Genomic DNA, 20,070 nt, shown 5'->3' with positions numbered 1-20,070 from the left:
TTTTCTGTCCCTCGCCTCTTCAGTAGCGTGAGGAGACCACGGTGCATTCCGGTTAAAACATTGCGAAAATAACGCTGGAAAGGGTTCGAACGTAAGACGTTATTAGTAAAACCATTCCCTTGTTTAAAGGGATCTGATGTTATGTTTGAAAGTGTACAAAATAGCATTAGCTTGCCCGAGATGCTAAGCTAACAAAGGAACAGCAGCCATTTTGTTTTTCCTGTGTCACTTGGAAATGTTTCCGTCTTACACAATGGACGTCCCGCCCTTTGTACTTCCGTACTTCAGTTTTCTGCAATCAGTGACCCCCTGTGGGTAAAGAATTGCCAGTAAATGTATTTTCTAAATAATTATTTAGGTGACACCCAAACGTGGATGACGTTTAACACGTGGTTACTTATGATATCCAACCAGTCTCAACTGATTGGATATCGATGTCTCATTTATTTTAGAGGTAAAATTGCCAGATTTACCTTTTTCCAATGGACATTTTAAACAATATTTAAATTGATTGGTTTCTAGAAATGAGACAATTTTAACTTTTCCACATTAACCTTGATACAGCAACACTCTCAAGTTAAATCAAATGTAATTCCCAAATAGCCTATATAGGTTTGATTCATCATTAACACTGATTAATCAGTAAAATTTGCTTCCAATACTTAACCTCTTAAGTCGACCCTCTACTTTTTTGAACATTTTGTTAAAAATCGCGCAACATTTCAGCGCCCTGCTACTCATGCCAGGAATATAGTACGTTCATATGGTTAGAATGTGTGGATAGGAAACCCTCGGACGTTTTTAAAACTGGTTAAATCACGACTGTGGCTATAACATAACGTGCGTTACATCGGAAAGCGCAGGAAAACCTGATCACAGAAAATGGAAATAAATATCCTTGCGCCACTTCCAGCAATTGTTAACAGTGAGCCGAATTAGATAAGACCGAGCATTCAACTCCCACAGCATCCCCATGTTGTCTAGAGTCTTGTGAATTGAATCATCTTTGATTCTTGGTTGAACCGAAACAGGGGCACCACTTACCTCCGGTCTCCGCCCAGATCATTCCGGAAGAGCTCTCTCGTGAAATTTTTTCCAAGACGACAGCTAATGATTTTTACATCGCCTAAGGATGATTTTTATCGCTTATTAACGTTTACTAATACCTAAAGTAGCATTACAAACGTATTTCGAAGTGTTTTGTGAAAGTTATCGTCTACTTTTTGAATTTTAAAAAATGACGTTACGTTGTGAAATCGCAGTTTTTTTCGTTTATCACACAGTCTACATATAACGATATCTTGGCTTTATATGGCCCGATTTAATCGAAATAAAGACCCAATAGTGTTTATGGGACATCTAGGAGTGCCAACAAAGAAGATGGTGAAAGGTAATGACTGTTTTCTATTTTATTGTGCGGTTTGTGTAACGCCGAAATGCTAATTATTTTGTTTACGTCCCCTGCTGTGTTTTTGTGTTGTAGTGTATTGGTGCATGCTATCAGATAATAGCTTCTCATGCTGTCGCCGAAAAGCATTTTAAAAATCTGACTTGTTGCCTGGATTCACAACGAGTGTAGCTTTAATTTGATACCCTGCATGTGTATTTTAATGAACTTTTGAGTTTTAACTAATACTATTAGCATTTAGCGTAGCGCATTTGCATTTCCAGAGCTCTAGTTGGGACGCAAGCGTCCCAAGTAGAAGCAAGAGGTTAAGGAAGTCACGCCTCCAGCGGGAATCCCATGTGGCCTCTCCATAAGGGACGTGTACCTTGTGATGAATGTACCCTAACATTTAAACTACTATTTACACTTATGATAATCCAGACAATCTCAATTGAATGGATATTATCGGTCTCATTGAATTTGAACTAAAGTTAAAATTGCCTAGCAAATCTTTTCTGGTGGATCTTTTAGATAATACCCAAAGTGATTGGTTTCTACAAATGAGACAATTAAACATTTGCCACATTAATCTTGATACAGCTATGCTCTCAGGTAAATTAAAGTTTAATTTCCAAAGGGAAACCAATGACAAAAGCAGAAAAGGGAAACAATTCTGCTAGCTATGGACCTGCGTTTGAAAACTGAACAATTCAATGTAATTGTAAAAACCTATGACAAAGAACGAGCGTCTTCTACAGGAACAAAATTGTCTTCTACAGGAACAACTTGATTTAGCCCAAACTAAATACGAAGAGGTCCACGTCAAACTAGAAACAGGAGCGAGCAACTTGATAACATGCGGTTTTGTTGAACGTTACTCAAAGTAACAATGTTCTAGTCAAAATGCTGCAGACCAAAGACGATCAGTTAATGAACACAATGACTAAGTTGGATGACAGGTCAGCAAAACTTTGAAGTCGTCGACCAAATAAATGATGAAAGAACTCAGGTGATGAAGATGGAAATAGTGATTTCTAAGCAAGGATTACATCACTGAATCTCTTGCTCTGTACTCAAGACCTACATCTGCAAACAATGACAGATACGGTTGAGACCGAAAGGAGCAAGTGCAACACGTGTTCAAAATCAGTACTCTAAGCGCTCATATGGACTCTGCAATGCAGCAGAATACCACTCTTAGGTCAAATCTGGTGGAATTCCAGAACAGTCACGCACTACAGCGTGACTACCAAACCAAGCAACCGGAGCCCAGTACTCAAAGGAGTGAAGATGATAGAAGTTTTCAGACTTTGCTTCCCTCATGTGTCCCTCATTCTTCTCCTCTTGGCCATTTGGCACTGATTAATATGGCGCCTCTTCGCCATCAAAGCCAAATCTTGGCTTCTCCTGTTGGCCTTTCAGCCCCTATTTCCTCACAGGATGAAGCCAACCCTCTCCTCCCACTTGGCGTGGAACACCTTGACAAACGTGTCAAGAATTTCCCCACCTTTGACCCCATTCCATGTCAGCCAAACGATACTGAGATGTCCCTAGCCGACAGAGGATGCATTGGATGCCAAATGAACACTACGGGATCTGACAGGCTTTACCTGTTCATTTGTTTACAACAGCAACACGTGCTAAATGACTACGCTAAACTTGCCACAGCTTTGAAATTAGAATGTAGTTGTTCTGCGTCTCTCAAACACGATAGCTCACTGGCAAACACTGTCAAACAAGCTCGGAATGAACACCCACAAGTTTACTATCATAGCCTTCGTTCAGCTTACTTTGGCCACCTCATTGAAACAGGAATGGAAGAGCTGTTACCATTCAAACAAATGTCTCTGTAGAACATATATCCCAGCTTCATTACCTACTTGGGCCTTACAGCCCACGTTGGCTTGACTATCGTACAACTCAGAGAGCTTGCAAGCACAACTTTTGAGGCATCAAAAGCTTGCAATGCTAAGACCCCTGACCACTCGGTTTTGAAGGTTGACCAGCAGCACTCACTCCAGTTACAGGGTGAGAGAGATGAAGCCCAACAATGGTTTCTACCACGAAACCACGATTCCAATAACCACCGCGGTCGAAATAACTGTTAAGTATGTCGCCATCGAAATGACTAGCGCTGCAATCAACCTGTTCGCTAAGTTCTTGCACCCAACCACAAAAGTGTCAGTGCACAAGGGTAACAAAGGGTTAAAGGGCAATCAAAAAGTAGACCAATGTTCTCTAGAAGTTTGACTATCTGAAAAACTAAAGCAAGAACATTTTGAGGAAAAAGGTAAAAGATAAGACGGGGAAATGCCAGACACCAGGTCCACAGGATTTAACACCCTTAGCAAGGACGTTAAAAAACAAATCTCTCCCGCCCTCACTCGAGACCCTATCCAGGGCCCGCTCTATGAAGGAACAAGCCCACAGGCTTTGTATATAGACTCTGATACAAACGCTGCAAAGAAAAAGGTCAAAAGCTTCGTTAAAGCCAAGCCCACTCAAAACCCGAAAAGTCGATCTGCCTTCACCTCTAACAGAAATGGCACATCACATCGTTGCGAATGAACACTTCACATTGTGGGGAATATGTCCACTAAATGCAACTCTAAACGGTAATACCTGGAAAAAGTCCTAGAGGACTGCTTAACTTGGTGGAATTCCAGAACAGTCACGCACCCGAATCACTACAGTGATTCGGGTGCGGCAATATCGCTCATCTCTCAAACATTGTTCGATGATCTCAAAAGGGCTTTAAAGCCAACCTAACATTGCTTAAAAGTGGAACAATGCATCACTGCACTCCTGAGGTTTCACTCAGACTACCTCGCCTCTCACATTGAGAGTCATGCTGAAACTCCACTTCCAGGACGTATCACTCGTTCACCCTGTGTATGTTACCAGCCTCGAATCTGAACCCCTGCTACTCGGATCAGACTTAACGGATCGGTTACTCCCACTGGTGGATTGGAAAACCAACCATGTACTGTCACAGGTCACAGTGCCTTCTCCACTGACCACACTGTCTTTCCCTAACGCTAGCTGCAAAAGCACCCCTTGGGAAAAAGACGTTTCGGAACCTCTTGGTGCAGAATCCCATTCAAAGAAATATTACGATATCTCGACACATTCCATCAGCAAATCTGAATTAACATTTTTTTCATGATTTCGAGCCAGCAGTCTCTGTGGAAGAGGGGGGGGGGGGTCGAGACTATGTGCAACAACGTACGAGGCTACCAGAGCAGAAAAGAAGATATCTAGTTGTAAACTCCCCTATGAGAACAGTGAGGAGCAGACAGGCCCCTGGGGGAAAATCTTAGAACACATATAAGATATTACTGAGGTGTACCACACTGGTCGTAAAAGAAGTCCAGTGGACTTCCACCTTCAAAACAAATGGCAAAAATAGTCATGCCTTATATAAGTTTAGTTTCAACTACAATACAACTAGTAAAGTGATCTAATCACGTGTTCCGGTAGGATAATATTTCAGAATAAATCGGTAGAATAACTGGTCCCCTTGAGTACCAGTATCAATGCTACCACAGACAGTCCAGCAACAATCATTAAAGAAAGAAGGATTGGAGAGAAGGATTGGAGAGAAGGAGGAGTGTCCTAAGTGGGATATAAATATCTGGATGGGACAAATGTTGGGTTGTCGGATTACAGCTGTACAGGACCTTTGGGAATAATTCAACTTGGTTATAGCTTCTCTAGTGTCCGTGGGTTATTTACTCTGAAAAATAAGAAACTAACAAATGGCAGTGGTCTGTTTTTCTAATTGTGACGGGTGTGAACAACGAAGAATGAGAGCATCTGACCGACACCTCATAGACATCCTGTTGAAAATTACAGAGTTTGTACAAGGCCAGCAGGCCTGTCTAAAGCATAGATACAGCGTCGTTTTGAGCTCACAGCAGACCAAAGTGTTGAGATACCGGTGAACAGCTCACTGAGTGCATGTTGAGTGTGTGGGTTTAGTATGTTAACAGTAGGTTGTCTCTGTAGAAGCCCTCTGGACAAACATTGATACAGGCATGCTGTATGCATAGAACACAAGAAAAGGAAGAGTTCAATTTCAATTGGTATCATTTGTTTAAGCTGTTGACACAGGCTGCTGTAGAATCGTATTGTAAGTAACTGTCTGAAAGGTTTTACTTTTTTGTCGGTTTGTGGTTGTCTCGCCACTCTGGATAGACCTGGGTTAAAAAGTAAACTATTTGTTTTCTCACAATTACTTCAAGTGCACTTGATTTATCTTGCCTCCATTGTGCTGGTCAAGCTAAAGCAAGCATACCCAAAGAATTTGAAATAAATCTAATACTAATTTGACTATGTAATTTAACAGTAACATGACTGTCCTGGCTGAGGATCCAAGGCCCTCAGATCACCTTGACAAATGGCTGTCAATGACCAAATCCTTCTCAACCACAGAAGAAGAGAGAGGGGGCTGGGCCAAGTTTTGACACCATAACACTCTGTCAATGAGGGGAATCTCCCTCTTGCTCTTCAGTATTACTAATACAATGTGCGTTGTTACATGTTGCCGCCCAAAAACTCAAACGTCCAAAAAGTGAACATTGGAACAATATGTGACCCAATTCAGGAAACTAGGCATATGTCTCAAGTCACGACTTAACAGGAGAGCCGTTTGAACGTACATTTTTTTTTTATCAAAATGCTTTTTTTTGGGCAGAAATGCCTTCTTGAACATGTCAACTTTCATGTGCCTTAACAACAAACTCGTATGCGATCTGTAAATATGAATGTATGAATATGAAGATTTTTTTTTTTACAATACTTTTTGGTTAAGCCACAGAAAAAGGTGGCAACCTACCCACTAGCCATGATTGGCTGACATAATGAGTGGGCTGGACATGCCGTGAGAGAAGTTTGGATTGGTCTGCCATAGAAGCTCGTCAGTCTGTGTTGGTGATCCTGTCGAATGCGGCTTTTAAATTTGTTATATTGTGTAGTGGAGCTGCATAAGTGTAGCTCTCCACTTTCTGGAGGATTAGGTTTTGAAATCAGTGGAATATGATAGCTAAAGAGATGGAGGAAATACCTGTCTCCGGATTCCATCTTCAAACTAAGGGAAACCGTGGCATGGCATTCTTGACAGGGAGATGATCTATACAGGTAAGATAGTCTAGCTAGTTAGCTAGCTAATGTTACATTTTCAGATATGACATGTTTTCTAATTTTGACAGAAAGTGGTTTCATTTCAAGCTAACGTTAGCTGGCTGGCTCCCTAGCTGATGTTATTATTAATTTCCCAGATCCGGTTGCTGTTCTAGTTAGAGCCTAATGTTAGTTAGCTAACATTGAACATGGTTGGTTAGCTCCCAGCACTGTGGAATTGTTGGCACTGTTCATTGTTGTTTGACAAGCTTACATTAGCTGGCTGGCTCGTTAGCTAACGTTATGTGACGTGTGTGAACTTACACTTTGTTTACCTAGCTAGGTACATTGTTTACCTAGCTAGCAAGCTATATGTCTTAAGCTAAACTGTACTGCTAGCTAACTAACGCTACCTGGCTGGCTCCCTAGCTGACATTATTATTTGTTTCCTTGAGCTGTGTGCTGTTCTATTTAGAGCCTAATGTTAGCTAGCTAACATTGAACATGGTTGGTTAGCTCCCAGCGCTGTGGCATTGTTGGCACTGTTTATCATTTAACTAGCTAACGTTGGCTGGCTGGCTCGTTAGCTTACGTTACGTGGCGTGTGTACAACAACCGCTGAATATGGCCGGTGTCAGTAAACGTCTGCAAAAAAAAGCGTAATGAAATTGTTGCCAGCAGTGCTTATTAGGCTGTTTTCATGTTATCCCGAGGTAAACAAATCATCGGCCAGAGCGTCGAGTGTGCCCTTCGAGAGCGAAATGAGATGGGTGGGGCTAAAGCTTAGGGTGAGGGTGTGAACGATGCTGAATGGGTGTAGACAAAGCAGAACTCTTCACTAGATAACAAAACATTCAAAGGTTATTTTCTCATAAGTGAGTTTAAAAGTTGAACAACTTTCAAAGCAGAATTACTTTCCCATTGTTCCTCAAATGCAGTGTATGATATACCATTTTGTAGCTTTGAGTCTCTACTTTTATATAATGTAAAAAGCACAATTTCAAATGTTGCTACATAAGTCCGAATCCAGGTGGTGAGTCACATGTACCTTACATCAGAATGTGGGGAATGGTCAGTGAGAACCTAAAGAATAATCATGTCATATTGTTTTTCATTTTGTGATGTTATTAAAAACTGTATGAACCTAATTCTGTAACTTAGGAAGGTAACCCCTTTTAGCTGACAAGTTTTCATCCAATCAGATGTGAATACAATATGAAGAATGATGAAACTATTTTTATGAATGTGATTTTGGTTTGAGCACTTCTAATCATATCCTTTGCACATTAAGTAGCCACCTCCCGAATGAGGTCAGAGAGCTTGTCAGCATGATAGAACTGACCTTTTCGATCAGAGTGCTTTAAAATCGTCATGAACACTTACCACGCTGCATCTTGGTCCGATCCTTACTCCTCTTCAGACGAAGAGGAGGAAATCTGCCGTGACACTTCCAATGTAATTGTCTGCATCATTTCCAATCCCCCATATTTTTTGGGTAAATATATATATCCATACACGCATGCATACATATACTCATATATACATACACATACCTATATAGACATACATACTTTTTAAAAGAATATACGTTTATTATTATTCCCCGCAAACCCTTCCGCCAATCCCCCAATTGGAGTAAACTAATAAACACTTCTGCTTTTACCTTCAATTTATACATCTTATACACACTTTACAGACACATTCTACTTTACAATAGTTCTCTCTTGTTTGTTCTTAGTCCTTCCTCTATTTCTGATGTCCATCCAGTTTGATTTCTATTTGTAACTATGCTATTTCACAAAAGTTCCGAACCTATATACATTTTACAGATCCCGTATGCTTTACATTGTTTATCTTGCTATTAGTCCCACCCTTCAGCTCCATTCAACCCCTCCCATCTATCTCTCAACATCATCCATTTCGGATTTCTATTTGCCATATATTTTTCAACTGTGCTGTGATGCTTCACAAAAGAATTGAACCTTCCTATTCTCATAGCTTCTACAGATTGTAAATTAAAAATAAGCATTTTTGCTAAAATAATTATTATATTATTGATTGACTGACTATGGCTTTTCAAATCACCCAGTATTGCTATCTGTAGTGTTAGTTCTAGGCAAATGTTGCAATTCTTCAGCCATTCCTGGACCTTTGACCAAAAACGAGCTACATATGGACAATACCAAAATAAATTAAGATTGTATCCCCCATATATATAACATTCTATTAGTTGCAATAATTTTGTATAGTAATTTATATTGAAAAATTTGAAGTTTTGAATCCGGTGTTGTTTTGCATATCAATTCATGAACCATGTGCCATGGAATGGGTACATCGAAAATCTCTTCCCAACTATTTTGCAATTTATATGGCACAGTTGCCAGTTTTTGGTCCTTAAATGAAATTGGTATATGTTTTTATTTATCACACTTTTCTTTAACCATTTATGTTCTTTAATACAGGGCCGACATACAAGTTCCTTACTTTTTCCCCTTCTACTTGCCTCTTCCATTTTTGTGGTAATGCTGCAATTAATTGGTTGTAATTTTGGGTGGAGCAGACATTTCCATCTCGTTTGTTTTGTTGACGTTGAGTGGAGTTGTTTTCCAGGCACCACACTCCCAGAGCCCTCACCTCCTCCCTGTAGGTTGTCTTGTCATCATTGGTAATCAAGCCTACTACTGTTGTGTTATCTGCAAACTTGATTATTGAGTTGCAGGGGTGCTTGGCCACACAGTCATGAGTGAACAGGGAGTACAGGAGGGGGCTGAGCATGCACCCTTGTGGGGCCACAGTGTTGAGGATCAGCGGAGTGAAGGTGATGTTTCCTACCTTCACCACCTGGGGGTGGCCTGTCGGGAAGTCCAGGTCCCAGTTGCACAGGGCGGGGTTCAGACCCAGGGCCTCGACCTTACTGATGAACTTGGAGGGTACTATGGTGTTAAATGCTGAGCTATAGTCAATAAACAACATTCTTACATAGGTATTCATCATGTCCAGATGGGATAGGACAGTGTGCAGTGTGATGGCGATTGCATCATCTGTGGATCTATTGGGGCGGTAATCAAATTTAAGTGGGTCTAGGGTGGCAGGTAAGGTATAAGTGATATGAACCTTGACTAGTCTCTCAAAGCACTTCATAATGACAGAGGTGAGTGCTATGGGGTGATAGTCATTAAGTTCAGTTACCTTTGCCTTCTTGGGTACAGGAACAATGGTGGCCATCTTGAATCATGTGGGGACAGCAGACTGGGATAGGGAAAGATTGATTATGCCAGTTAACACACCAGCCAGCTGGTCTGCACATGCTCTGAGTACGAGGCTTGGGTTGCCGTCTGGGCTGGCAGCCTTGTGGGGGTTAACACGTTTAAATGTTTTACTTACGTTGGCCACGGAGAAGGAGAGCCCACAGTCCTTGGTAGCAGGCCTGTCCGGAACCAAGACGTCAGTCTGAGCGATGTGGCTGGTTTTCCTTTTGTAGTCTGTCATTGTCTGTAGTCCCTGCCACATACATCTCGTGTCCGAGCCCTTGAATTGCAACTCCACTTGATCTCTATACTGACGTTTAGCTTGTTTGATTGCCTTGTGGAGCGAACAACTACGCTGTTTATATTCTGCCATATTACCAGTCGCCTTGTCATGATTAAATGCGATGGTTCGCACTTTCAGTTTCACGCGAATGCTTCCATCTATCTACGGTTTCTGTTTAGGGTAGGTTTTAATCATCACAGTGGGTACTACATCTCCTACACACTTCCTTATAAACTCAGTCACAGTATCTGTGTATGCGTCTAGATTATTTTCACAAATTACCCTGAACATATCCCAGTCCACGTTATCAAAACAATCCTGAAGAGCGTGGATTACGATGGGTCAGACCAGCATTAAATAGTACGAAGCATGGGCACTTAATGTTTGAGTTTCTGCCTATAGGACGGGAGGAGCAAAATGGAGTCATGGTCAGATTTGCCGAAAGGAATGCGGGGGAGGGCCTTGTTAGTGTTCCGGAAGTTTGAATAGTAATGGTCGAGAGTCTTAGCAGCGCAATTGGTACAGTCGATATGTTGATAGAACTTCGGCAACCTAGTACTATGATTTGCTTTGTTAAAATGCCCAGCTACGACAAATGCACCCTCAGGATATGTGGTTTCCAGTTTGCATAAAGTCTAGTGAAGTTCTTTGAGGGCTGTCGAGGATTCGGCTTGAGGTGGGATGTAAACGGCCGTGGCGATGATAGAGGAGAATGCTCTTGGGAGATAATATGGTCGGCATTGAATTGTGAGTTATTCTAGGTCGGGTGAACAAAAGGACTTGAGTTCCTGTATGTTCCTAGAATTACACCATGAGTCGTTAATCATGAAACACACCCTTCCGCCCGGAGAGATATTTATTCCTGTATTCCTGTACTGCCATCTCCGTCGGCGCCATTTTCACTTGCATCATGTTACAGTAAATATCATGCAGCTATAGTGTAGGAGTGTTTTTCATCTTTGTTTTCTCTTTAAGACATAGGCCTACTGATTGCATGCCACACACCCCCTCACATACACAGCAACCTATTTACTTGTACTCTGATGTATGTTATGAACAATACACAAGGCTGTAGCTGTCTATACTTTGGTAAGGCCTGTTGGCCTTTGCACAGGACTCTATGTCTTTCTCTCTCTCTGAGAGAGTTATTGGTCAGCCCACTTCTTCCCAGAAAGCAAAGCTGGGAGGCAATGCAACTATTGAATGCCACATGACCAGTGAAGAACAGGTATAGAAGACCGAGAAGCAACATGGAAGTTGTACTCTGGGATCAAATCAAATTTTATTTGTCACATGCGCCGAATACAATTGTAGACTTTACCGTGAAATGCTTACTTCCAAGCCCTTAACCTTCCAAGCCCTTGTTGTTATTTCCTACGTTTAATGACTTGCCCAATTCTTACCAATTATTTGCACCAGGTATCAAACGATCACATATTTTTTTTGTCAAAAAAGGTGCCAACCTCACCAGAGTTCACTTCCTCCTGAAAGCTTGAACTGCATTCTACAACCATGAAGTGAGAAATGGAACGTAAACACCCTGTGTATGTCAAAGAGGACAAATGTACCAGTAGTCTCAGCCACCGACCCAAATGCTCGAAAATACAAACCAGTAACTCTGATTTTACATCATTTGAAGGGCTGCTCTAACTATGGTATGCCACAGGACAGATGTTAGATTGTAGTCTTAATCAGATGTGTTATGCCTGTTCAGACAGCCAATAAAATCACTTAGTTCAGAGATACCACCTACTTCATAATGATTACCCGATGAGTGTCATCATATAAAAGGGGCCCACACACAAAACCCACACTCTCTACAGTTCAGAAAGGACAGTGAAATGATGATTATATATTGGACAATCTTTTTGTTTTACCGCAACTTTGGTAAGTAAGAAATATTGATACGGTTCCTTTTACTTTTTATGTAATGGTCTTTTTGAATCAATTTGAATGACTATGTAGTCTGAATAATGTTAATAATGTATAAATCTGTACTATGCCTCTGTCTGATTTATTCACTTTGTTTTCTTCACAGGTTGTGCGCTTAAAAATGATGTAATCCAACCAGACCCTTTGATAGTTACAAATCTGGGACAAAATGTATCTCTCACTTGCTTTTGTCGATCTAATTTGATAGTCAGAGTCTCTTGGTTCAAGCAAACTGTTGGACAGAAGCCTCTTCTCATGGCATCATCATATTATCGCACTCAAAATACCTTTTATTTCAACAATTTTACCAAGGACTTCAAGGAGACTAAACGTTTGAGTGTGAAGAGAGGAGTTGGCAGCTTTAACCTGACCATCTCCAAGACAGAGTCAGGGGACTCTGCTACATACTACTGTGGTGCTATGAAAGCGGGCCAAGTCAAATTTGGAAAAGGAACTGTTTTAATTGTCAAAGGTAACTTAACTTCCTTCCCTAATTTTGGATTTTAAATTTTGCACCATTAAAATAGAAATATACTTTAGACTTTGGCACTACATGAACATACCAGGCTAATACAATACACACACTATGATCTTACTCCGTCACTCTCTTCAGGTTCAGAGTCCAACAGCATGTCTGTGCTCCAGCAGCCTGTGTTTGAGTCAGTCCAGCCAGGAGACTCTGTGACTCTGAACTGTACAATACACACTGAGACCTGTGCAGGAGAACACAGTATCTATTGGTTCAGACATGGCTCAGGAGAATCCCGTCCAGGAATAATTTACACCACCGGAGACAGTAGTGAACAGTGTGAGGAGAGCCCTGAGGCTGGGTCTCCTACAAAGAGATTTGTCTATAATCTCCCCAAGAGGAACCTCAGCCTCTCTGATGCTGGGACTTACTATTGCGCTGTGGCATCATTTGGAGAGATACTGTTTGGGAATGGTACCAAGCTGGACGTTGACTGTTCGTGATATTTCTGACATTTTTTAAATGATCTAACATTTTATGCCTGCTTAAACAAAATGTCCTGAATCTCCTCTATCACTGTCTGTATTTCTACAGATGGTTGTAAGGAGGACCATGTTCTCTTGGTGTACTGCCTGGGTGTGGCGTTGGCTCTTTGTGTCACCCTCATCATTGTCCTTGGTTGTGTTATGTATAAGATTACAAAGAAAACCTCTCTGCTGTGCAGTGGTAAGCGTTATCATTGCCCACAATATATGATTAATCTGTTGGTGTGGTATACATTACATGTTTTAGTAATGAAACTGGGTTGATTCAATGTATGGTGATGATCATGATGAAGATGATTCCTTCATGTGTTTAAAAGGAAAGCATCCTCAGTCAGGTAGTCCGGCAGTCCCCAGTTGTCATAACCAGGTATGCAGAACGTATAGTGAATTATTCTGAGTATTACTCTGATGAACTGTAAACAGATCCCTCAATCAGTTTATTTCCTGATGTCTTTGAAATTTGTTTTGCTTTTCCTCTTAGGATCAAGAACACGATGACACACTCACATCGGTCCATTACGCTGCTCTGAATGTCATCCACAAGAAGCCAAAGACCCAGAGACAGAGGAGCACCATGGAGAGAGACACTGTGTACTCTGGGCTGAGGTGCCAAAACATGGTTTGAAATGTCAACTTTTATTCCGTAAAGACTTGCATCGCTTTTTCTCTTATACACTGGCTTTTTATCATTATAATTGTGTTACAATTGCTTATATTCTGTCAAACTCCTTTTTACATTACTGTTGTGCATTTTAGATCAAATAAAACATGAATTCACTGTAATTTAGATGTTTTGTTTGATTTTCTCTCATATTCTTCAAGTTGTCTCAAAAAATTTTAAGCTGTATATACTGTATCACATATCTGTGGTTTTCTGACAGCCTTAAATATATGTTCCACTCAGCTTAACTCATCTCTAACCCCCAGCAATAACAGGTAATCCTCACCACACACTGTCTTCTCAGACCTCAGTGTATCAAAACCACAAAATAATATGTCACTAAGATCACAACTCACTCTTTAATGATAAAAGCCTGAACTAATAATGTACTTCTTAGCTGAGTATATTTTGAAGAGCGCTGATAATGTTGAAAATATAATTAAAATATCACTACACATTGTAACTGAGACGTTTTGACAAACAATACAAGTTGGCAGCAACTTTTGGAATTGTCAACATTTTCAAATAGTTCACTAAGAATTGTTGAAAACGTACTTACCTGTGATATTTCACGTGTGTAACAGTGATGGAAAAAGTACCCAATTGTCATACTTGAGTAAAAGTCAAGATACCTTAATAGATTATGACTTAAGTAAAAGTAAAGTCACCCAGTAAAATACTACTTGAGTAAAAGTCTAAAAGTATTTGGTTTTAAATATATTTAAGTGTCAAAAGTAAATGTAATTGCTAAAATATGCTTAAGTATTAAAAGTTAATATATAAAATTGTTCACATTCCTAATATTAAGCAAACCAGACGGCACCATTTTCTTGTATTTTTATTTATTTACGGATAGCCAGGGGCACACTTCAACACTCAGACATCATTTATGAATGAAGTATGTGTGTTTAGGGAGGCCACCAGATCAGAAGCAGTAGGGTTGACCAGGGATGTTCTCTTGATAAGTGCGTGAACTTTCCTGTCCTGCTAAGCATGCAAAATGCAAAGAGTACTTTTGCGTGTCAGGGAAAATGTATGGAGCAAAAAGTATATTATTTTATTTTTACGTAGTGAAGTAAAAGTAAAAGTTGTCAATAATATAAATAGTAAAGTAAAGTACAGATGCCCCCCCCAAAAAACACAAGTAGTAATTTAAAGTAGTTTTACCTAAATCACCTTACACCACTGATGTGTAGTCATAATATCTGTTAACAAAGGCCCAACAAAGACACTGTGGTGCTGTTAAGAATCAATAACAAGGTACTATATACATTTATTACTTACATATTACACATCTGTATCATGTTATATAAATCCATTTCAGAATCATAGAGTCATATGCATCAAACAGGCTAGGTAGTCATCATCACTGGATGGATCATTACTACTAACATAAACTAAGATATTATAAAGTGTAGCTTAGTTACCAGGAGGAGCCACACAGGCACTCAAAATAAAATGGGTAGCAGAGAGATATTTAAATGACGAAGACAATGACTCATGTGTTTGTGTCTAGTTTTGTATTGAGTTCCTGAGTAGTTGAATAAGTATGGGAGAAAACCTATTTATTCAAGTCATCCCTCCTCTGTAATGTGTTCTCAACACCTCTTTTAGTAGTGTTGATAGCATGTCACTCACACTCACCCCCACACAACAAGTTCACAGGTACTCTGCGGTCTTCTGTAAGCACAAGACGAGGCCGTATATACATTTTGCTCAGGTGGGCCTGCTGGCTTTGTGCACGTAGGACCCTCCTACCTGCTCTCTGTGTCTCTGCCTCTATGTGGTTTACAGCAGGATGTCTGTGTGGTGTCACTGTCAAGTTTTTTGTAAGGATCGGACCAAGGCGCAGCGTGAGTAGAGTTCCACATCATTTTAATAAATTGAAAATCACTGAACAAAACAACAAACAACCAAACGAACCGTGAAGCTACTGATGTGCACAAAGGCAACTATACATAGACAAGATCCCACAACACAAATGAGGAAAATGGCTACCTAAATATGATCCCCAATCAGAGGCAACGATAATCAGCTGTCTCTGATTGGGAACCATATCAGGCCAACATAGACATACAAAACCCCCTAGACATACAAAAACTAGAGTACCCACCCTAGTCACACCCTGACCTAACCAAAATATATAGAAAAACCGAGATATCTAAGGTCAGGGCGTGAAAGTCACTGTTGTTCTCACTATCTTTACTTGTTGTGTTAGATATACAGGGAATGTAAAACTAACTAAAATGTACTTGTTTTATTCTGTAGGTGTTACCCCCACATAAACTCATGATGCTATACTGTACATGACTGTACATACTGTACATACTATACTATACTGTACATGACAAGACAAACATGTTCTTTGCACAACAGACCTCCTATTGGTCGTCTGGAGTATTGTAACTGTTGTCGTGATGTGACTTTCATTAATGCGATAACTGTCCACTATTCAGTCCACTAACTATGTTTAATTGTTACCCGATTAAATTAATCATGTAACAATTATCTCATTAGGAATTTTGGGCACCACGGAAGAAGTTCTTTAACGTGTTACCATCTCCTGAATTAAACTCTAAAAGATATAACTTATATAACAGTATATCGATAACAGTCACTTATTAATTATTACGTCATATCAGTCTCATTCTGAACAGTCGTAACCCTCTTGGATCCGCTAGAACCCCAAACCATTGCTGATTATTCAGCAATACACAAATTGGTTTAATTATTTATTTACTAACTAACTAAATAATAACACAGAATACACATACACACTTACATGAGACGAAAGTCCCTAGTGGACTGACAAGAAATGACAGCTTGTTACAACATAACATTAGATGGAGAGGGGGAAACAGAGAGACAGAGACAATGGGACAAAGATAATACTTATTGTATGTTTGGAAACTACGCTCACAGTAACCATATACTTTGCACGCGAACCACTACCCATTTTTGGATAAGAAGTAATGCATGTATTAACGTGTAGATGTCTTTGTTCGTTGTCTATCTCTGTTGAAACCAATCAATCCTTCTATGGGGAAGGCTCTGGTTGTCCACCAGAGGTCAAAATGTCCTTATTCTTAGTTGTCCTGGCTTGTAGTGGAATGTTTTCAAAGGGAAAACTCAGATACTTGTCTGAGATGGGATTTTCTCCTTCCTTCCTCGGGTAGATAGTCAAAGTTCCAAATCACATTACACGCACAGCTGCAGACTGGCGGTCTTTCTGGTCTGGTAGGTGAGGTTATCTTCTCCATTTCATGTTGAGGTTGAGAGTTTCAACCATTTCCAACATGTAGCTAACTCTCCACACTTCTCTGGTCTAAAGGAATTATTTAGGGTTTAGCTCCCGACCACTTTACCGCCAGTAGCAACCCGGCAATGTTTTGGTCTGATATGTTAATTCTTAGCCAGTCCTTTAATAAGAAAAGCACTGAACACTATGAAATACAAAAACAATAAACGAAAACGTGAAATAACCAAACCGAAACAGTACCGTGGGGCGACAAAGACACACACGGAAACAAACACCCACAAACCAACAGTGAAACCCAGGCTACCTAAGTATGATTCTCAATCAGAGACAACTAACGACACCTGCCTCTGATTGAGAACAATACTAGGCCGAAACAGAAACCAAACATAGAAAAACAAACATAGACTGCCCACCCCAACTCAGCCCTGACCATACTAAATAAAGACAAAACAAAGGAAATAAAGGTCAGAACGTGACAGTACCCCACCCAAAGGTGCAGACTCCGGCCGCAAAACCTGAACCTATAGGGGAGGGTCTGGGTGGGCGTCTGTCCGCTGTGGCGGCTCTGGCGCGGGACGTGGACCCCACTTCACCACAGTTTTTGTCCGCCTCCTCTACCGGCCCCGTGGCCTCTTATGAGCGGCGACCCTCGCCGCCGACCTCCGACTGGGGACCCTAGCCATGGGTCCCAAATGGACGGGAGACTCCGGCCGCGCCGGACAGGTGGGATACTCCGGCAGCGCCGGACAGGCGGGATACTCCGGCAGCGCCGGACAGGCGGGAGACTCTGGCAGCTCCGGAGTGAAGGGCGATTCTGGCATTGCCTGGCTGACTGACGGCTCTGGCAGCTCCTGGCTGGATGACGGCTCTAGCAGATCCTGGCTGGATGACGGCTCTGGCAGATCCTGGCTGACTGACAGCTCTGGCAGCTGCTGGCTGGCTGACAGCTCTGGTGGCTCCTGACTGGCTGGCGGCTCTGGCAGCTCCTGGCTGACTGGCGGCTCTGGCGGCCCAGGACAGACTGCCGGCTCTGGCGTCCCAGGACAGACGGGAGCCTCTGGTGGCTCAGGAGAGACGGGAGACTCTGGCGGCTCAGGACAGACGGGAGACTCTGGCGGCTCAGGACAGGAGGAAGGCTCTGGCAGCGCTTGAGAGGAGGAAGGCTCTGGCAGCGCTGGACAGCCGGGAACACCTGTAGGCAGAAGACGGAGAGACAGCCTGGTGCGGGTGGCTGCCGCTGGAGGGCTGGTGCGTGGAGGTGGCACTGGATAGACCGGACCGTGCAGGCGCACTGGAGCTCTTGAGCACCGAGCCTGCCCAACCTTACCTGGTTGCATGCTCCCGGTAGCCAGGCCAGTGCGGCGAGGTGGAATAACCCGCACTGGGCTGTGCTGGCGAACCGGGGACACCATGCGTAAGGCTGGTGCCATGTACGCCGGCCCAAGGAGATGCACTGGAGACCAGATGTGTAGAGCCGGATTCATGGCACCTGGCTCGATGCCCACTCTAGCCCGGCCGATACGAGGAGCTGGAATGTACCGCACCGGGCTATGCACCCGCACCGGGGACACCGTGCACTCCAAGTTGGCGCAGGTCTCCTACCTGGCTTCGCCACACTCCCCGTGTACACTCCCCGTGTGCCTCCCCCAAGAAATATATTGGGGCTGACTCTCGGGCTTCCAACCGCACCGCCGTGCTGCCTCCTCATACCAGCGCCTCTCTGCCTTCGCTGCCTCCAGCTCTGCTTTGGGGCGGCGATATTCCCCTGGGCACAGGGTCCTCTCTCGTCTAGAATTTCCTCCCGTCCATGAGTCCAGTGTCTTCAGCCGCTGTTGCTGCTGCTGCTGCCCATTACCACGCCGCTTGGTCCTCTGTTTCCGTGTGTGTGTTTGTCGCCACACGGTACTGTTTCGGTTTGGTTATTTCACGTTGTTTTTGTATTTCATAGTGTTCAGTGCCTTTCTTATTAAAATCGTCATGAACACTTACCACGCTGCATCTTGGTCCGATCCTTACTCCTCTTCAGATGAAGATGAGATCTGCCGTTACAGGAAGCAACCTTCTTTCCGCAATATTAAGCTGATCCACCCCTTAAAATAAATATTTTTAAAAACGAGATGGTGGACTTCAGGAAAGAGCAGAGGGAGCACCCGCCTATCCACATCGACGGGACAGCAGTGATAAAGGTGGAAAGCTTCACGTTCCTTGGCGTAGACATCACTGACAAACTGAAATGGACCACCCACACAGGCAGTGTGGTGAAGAAGGCACAACCTCAGGAGGCTAATTAAATTTAGCTTGTCATTAAGCTCGAGGCTTGTCATTAAGCTAGCACTGCCTGCTACGGCAACTGCACCGCCCATAACCGCAAGGCTCTCCAGAGGGTGGTGCGTTCTGCCAACGCATTACCTGGGGCAATCTACCCACCCTCCAGGACACCTACAGCACCCGATGTCACAGGAAGGCCAAAAAGATAATCAAAGACATCAACCACCCGAGCCACTGCCTGTTCACCCCGCTATCATCCAGAAGGCGAGGTCAGTACAGGTGCATCAAAGCCGTGACCGAGAGACTGTTAAACAGCCATCACTAGCACATTAGAGGCTGCTGTCTATAGGCATAGACTAGAAATCACTGGCCACTTTAAGGAATGGAACACTTTAATATGTATATGTTGTATTCTATACTATTCTACTGTATCTTAGTCCGTTCCCCTCTCACGTCGCTCGTCCATATGTATATAGTCTTAGTTCACTCCTACTTAGATCTGTGTGTATTGGGTATATGCTGTGTAATTTGTTAGATATTAATGCACTATAGGAGCTAGAAGCACAAGCATTTAGTTTATGTGACCAATATACTGTAATGTGATTGGACATTGAACAGAATGGTGGCCCTGAGAGGCAAAGTCGAGTACAGTGTATTGATGCAGGTTAGTATTCCTGTGTTAAAGGTCTATGAAAGGTTAGTTTCCAATAGTGGAATGTCACTGTAACACCCTCCACTATGACCACAGAGATGTGTGAACAGAATGCATTGAGCTCAACTTATTCAAATACATTTTGGAGTTGGAAATTCTTTCTTTTACTTGCAAATCAAATGTTTGACTGAGAAGCAATGCATTACATTTTTTTGTACCTTGTTACAACTATGACCACTAATTTC

At 42.2% G+C, this 20,070-nt stretch overlaps 2 protein-coding genes across 3 annotated transcripts in view; one reads left to right on the top strand and one right to left on the bottom strand.

Moving 5' to 3' along the window:
• Positions 1-20,070, bottom strand: part of LOC115138025 (uncharacterized) — a 96,911-nt gene that overhangs the window by 65,142 nt on the left and 11,699 nt on the right. The window lies entirely within an intron of this gene.
• LOC115138019 (uncharacterized) lies at positions 11,871-13,747 on the top strand. Its single transcript, XM_029674408.1, has 6 exons — positions 11,871-11,926; positions 12,078-12,443; positions 12,585-12,935; positions 13,035-13,166; positions 13,303-13,352; positions 13,467-13,747. Exons 1-6 carry the CDS (start codon positions 11,881-11,883, stop codon positions 13,608-13,610), a joined length of 1,089 nt encoding a protein of 362 aa, XP_029530268.1. The 5' UTR covers positions 11,871-11,880; the 3' UTR covers positions 13,611-13,747.

Source organism: Oncorhynchus nerka, linkage group LG12 (assembly GCF_034236695.1).
Source record: "Oncorhynchus nerka isolate Pitt River linkage group LG12, Oner_Uvic_2.0, whole genome shotgun sequence".
NCBI classification, from domain to species: domain Eukaryota; kingdom Metazoa; phylum Chordata; class Actinopteri; order Salmoniformes; family Salmonidae; genus Oncorhynchus; species Oncorhynchus nerka.
The sequence above is the reverse complement of the archived record's forward strand: the minus strand, read 5'-3'. Positions and strand labels throughout refer to the sequence as shown.

Excerpts from the sequence above, each read along its gene's own strand:
- LOC115138019 (XM_029674408.1), top strand. The coding sequence starts at position 11,881 with ATGATGATTATATATTGGACAATCTTTTTGTTTTACCGCAACTTTG. Across the intron at positions 12,936-13,034 it reads TACCAAGCTGGACGTTGACT|ATGGTTGTAAGGAGGACCAT; the intron begins GTTCGTGATATT and ends GTATTTCTACAG. Across the intron at positions 13,353-13,466 it reads TCCCCAGTTGTCATAACCAG|GATCAAGAACACGATGACAC; the intron begins GTATGCAGAACG and ends TTTTCCTCTTAG.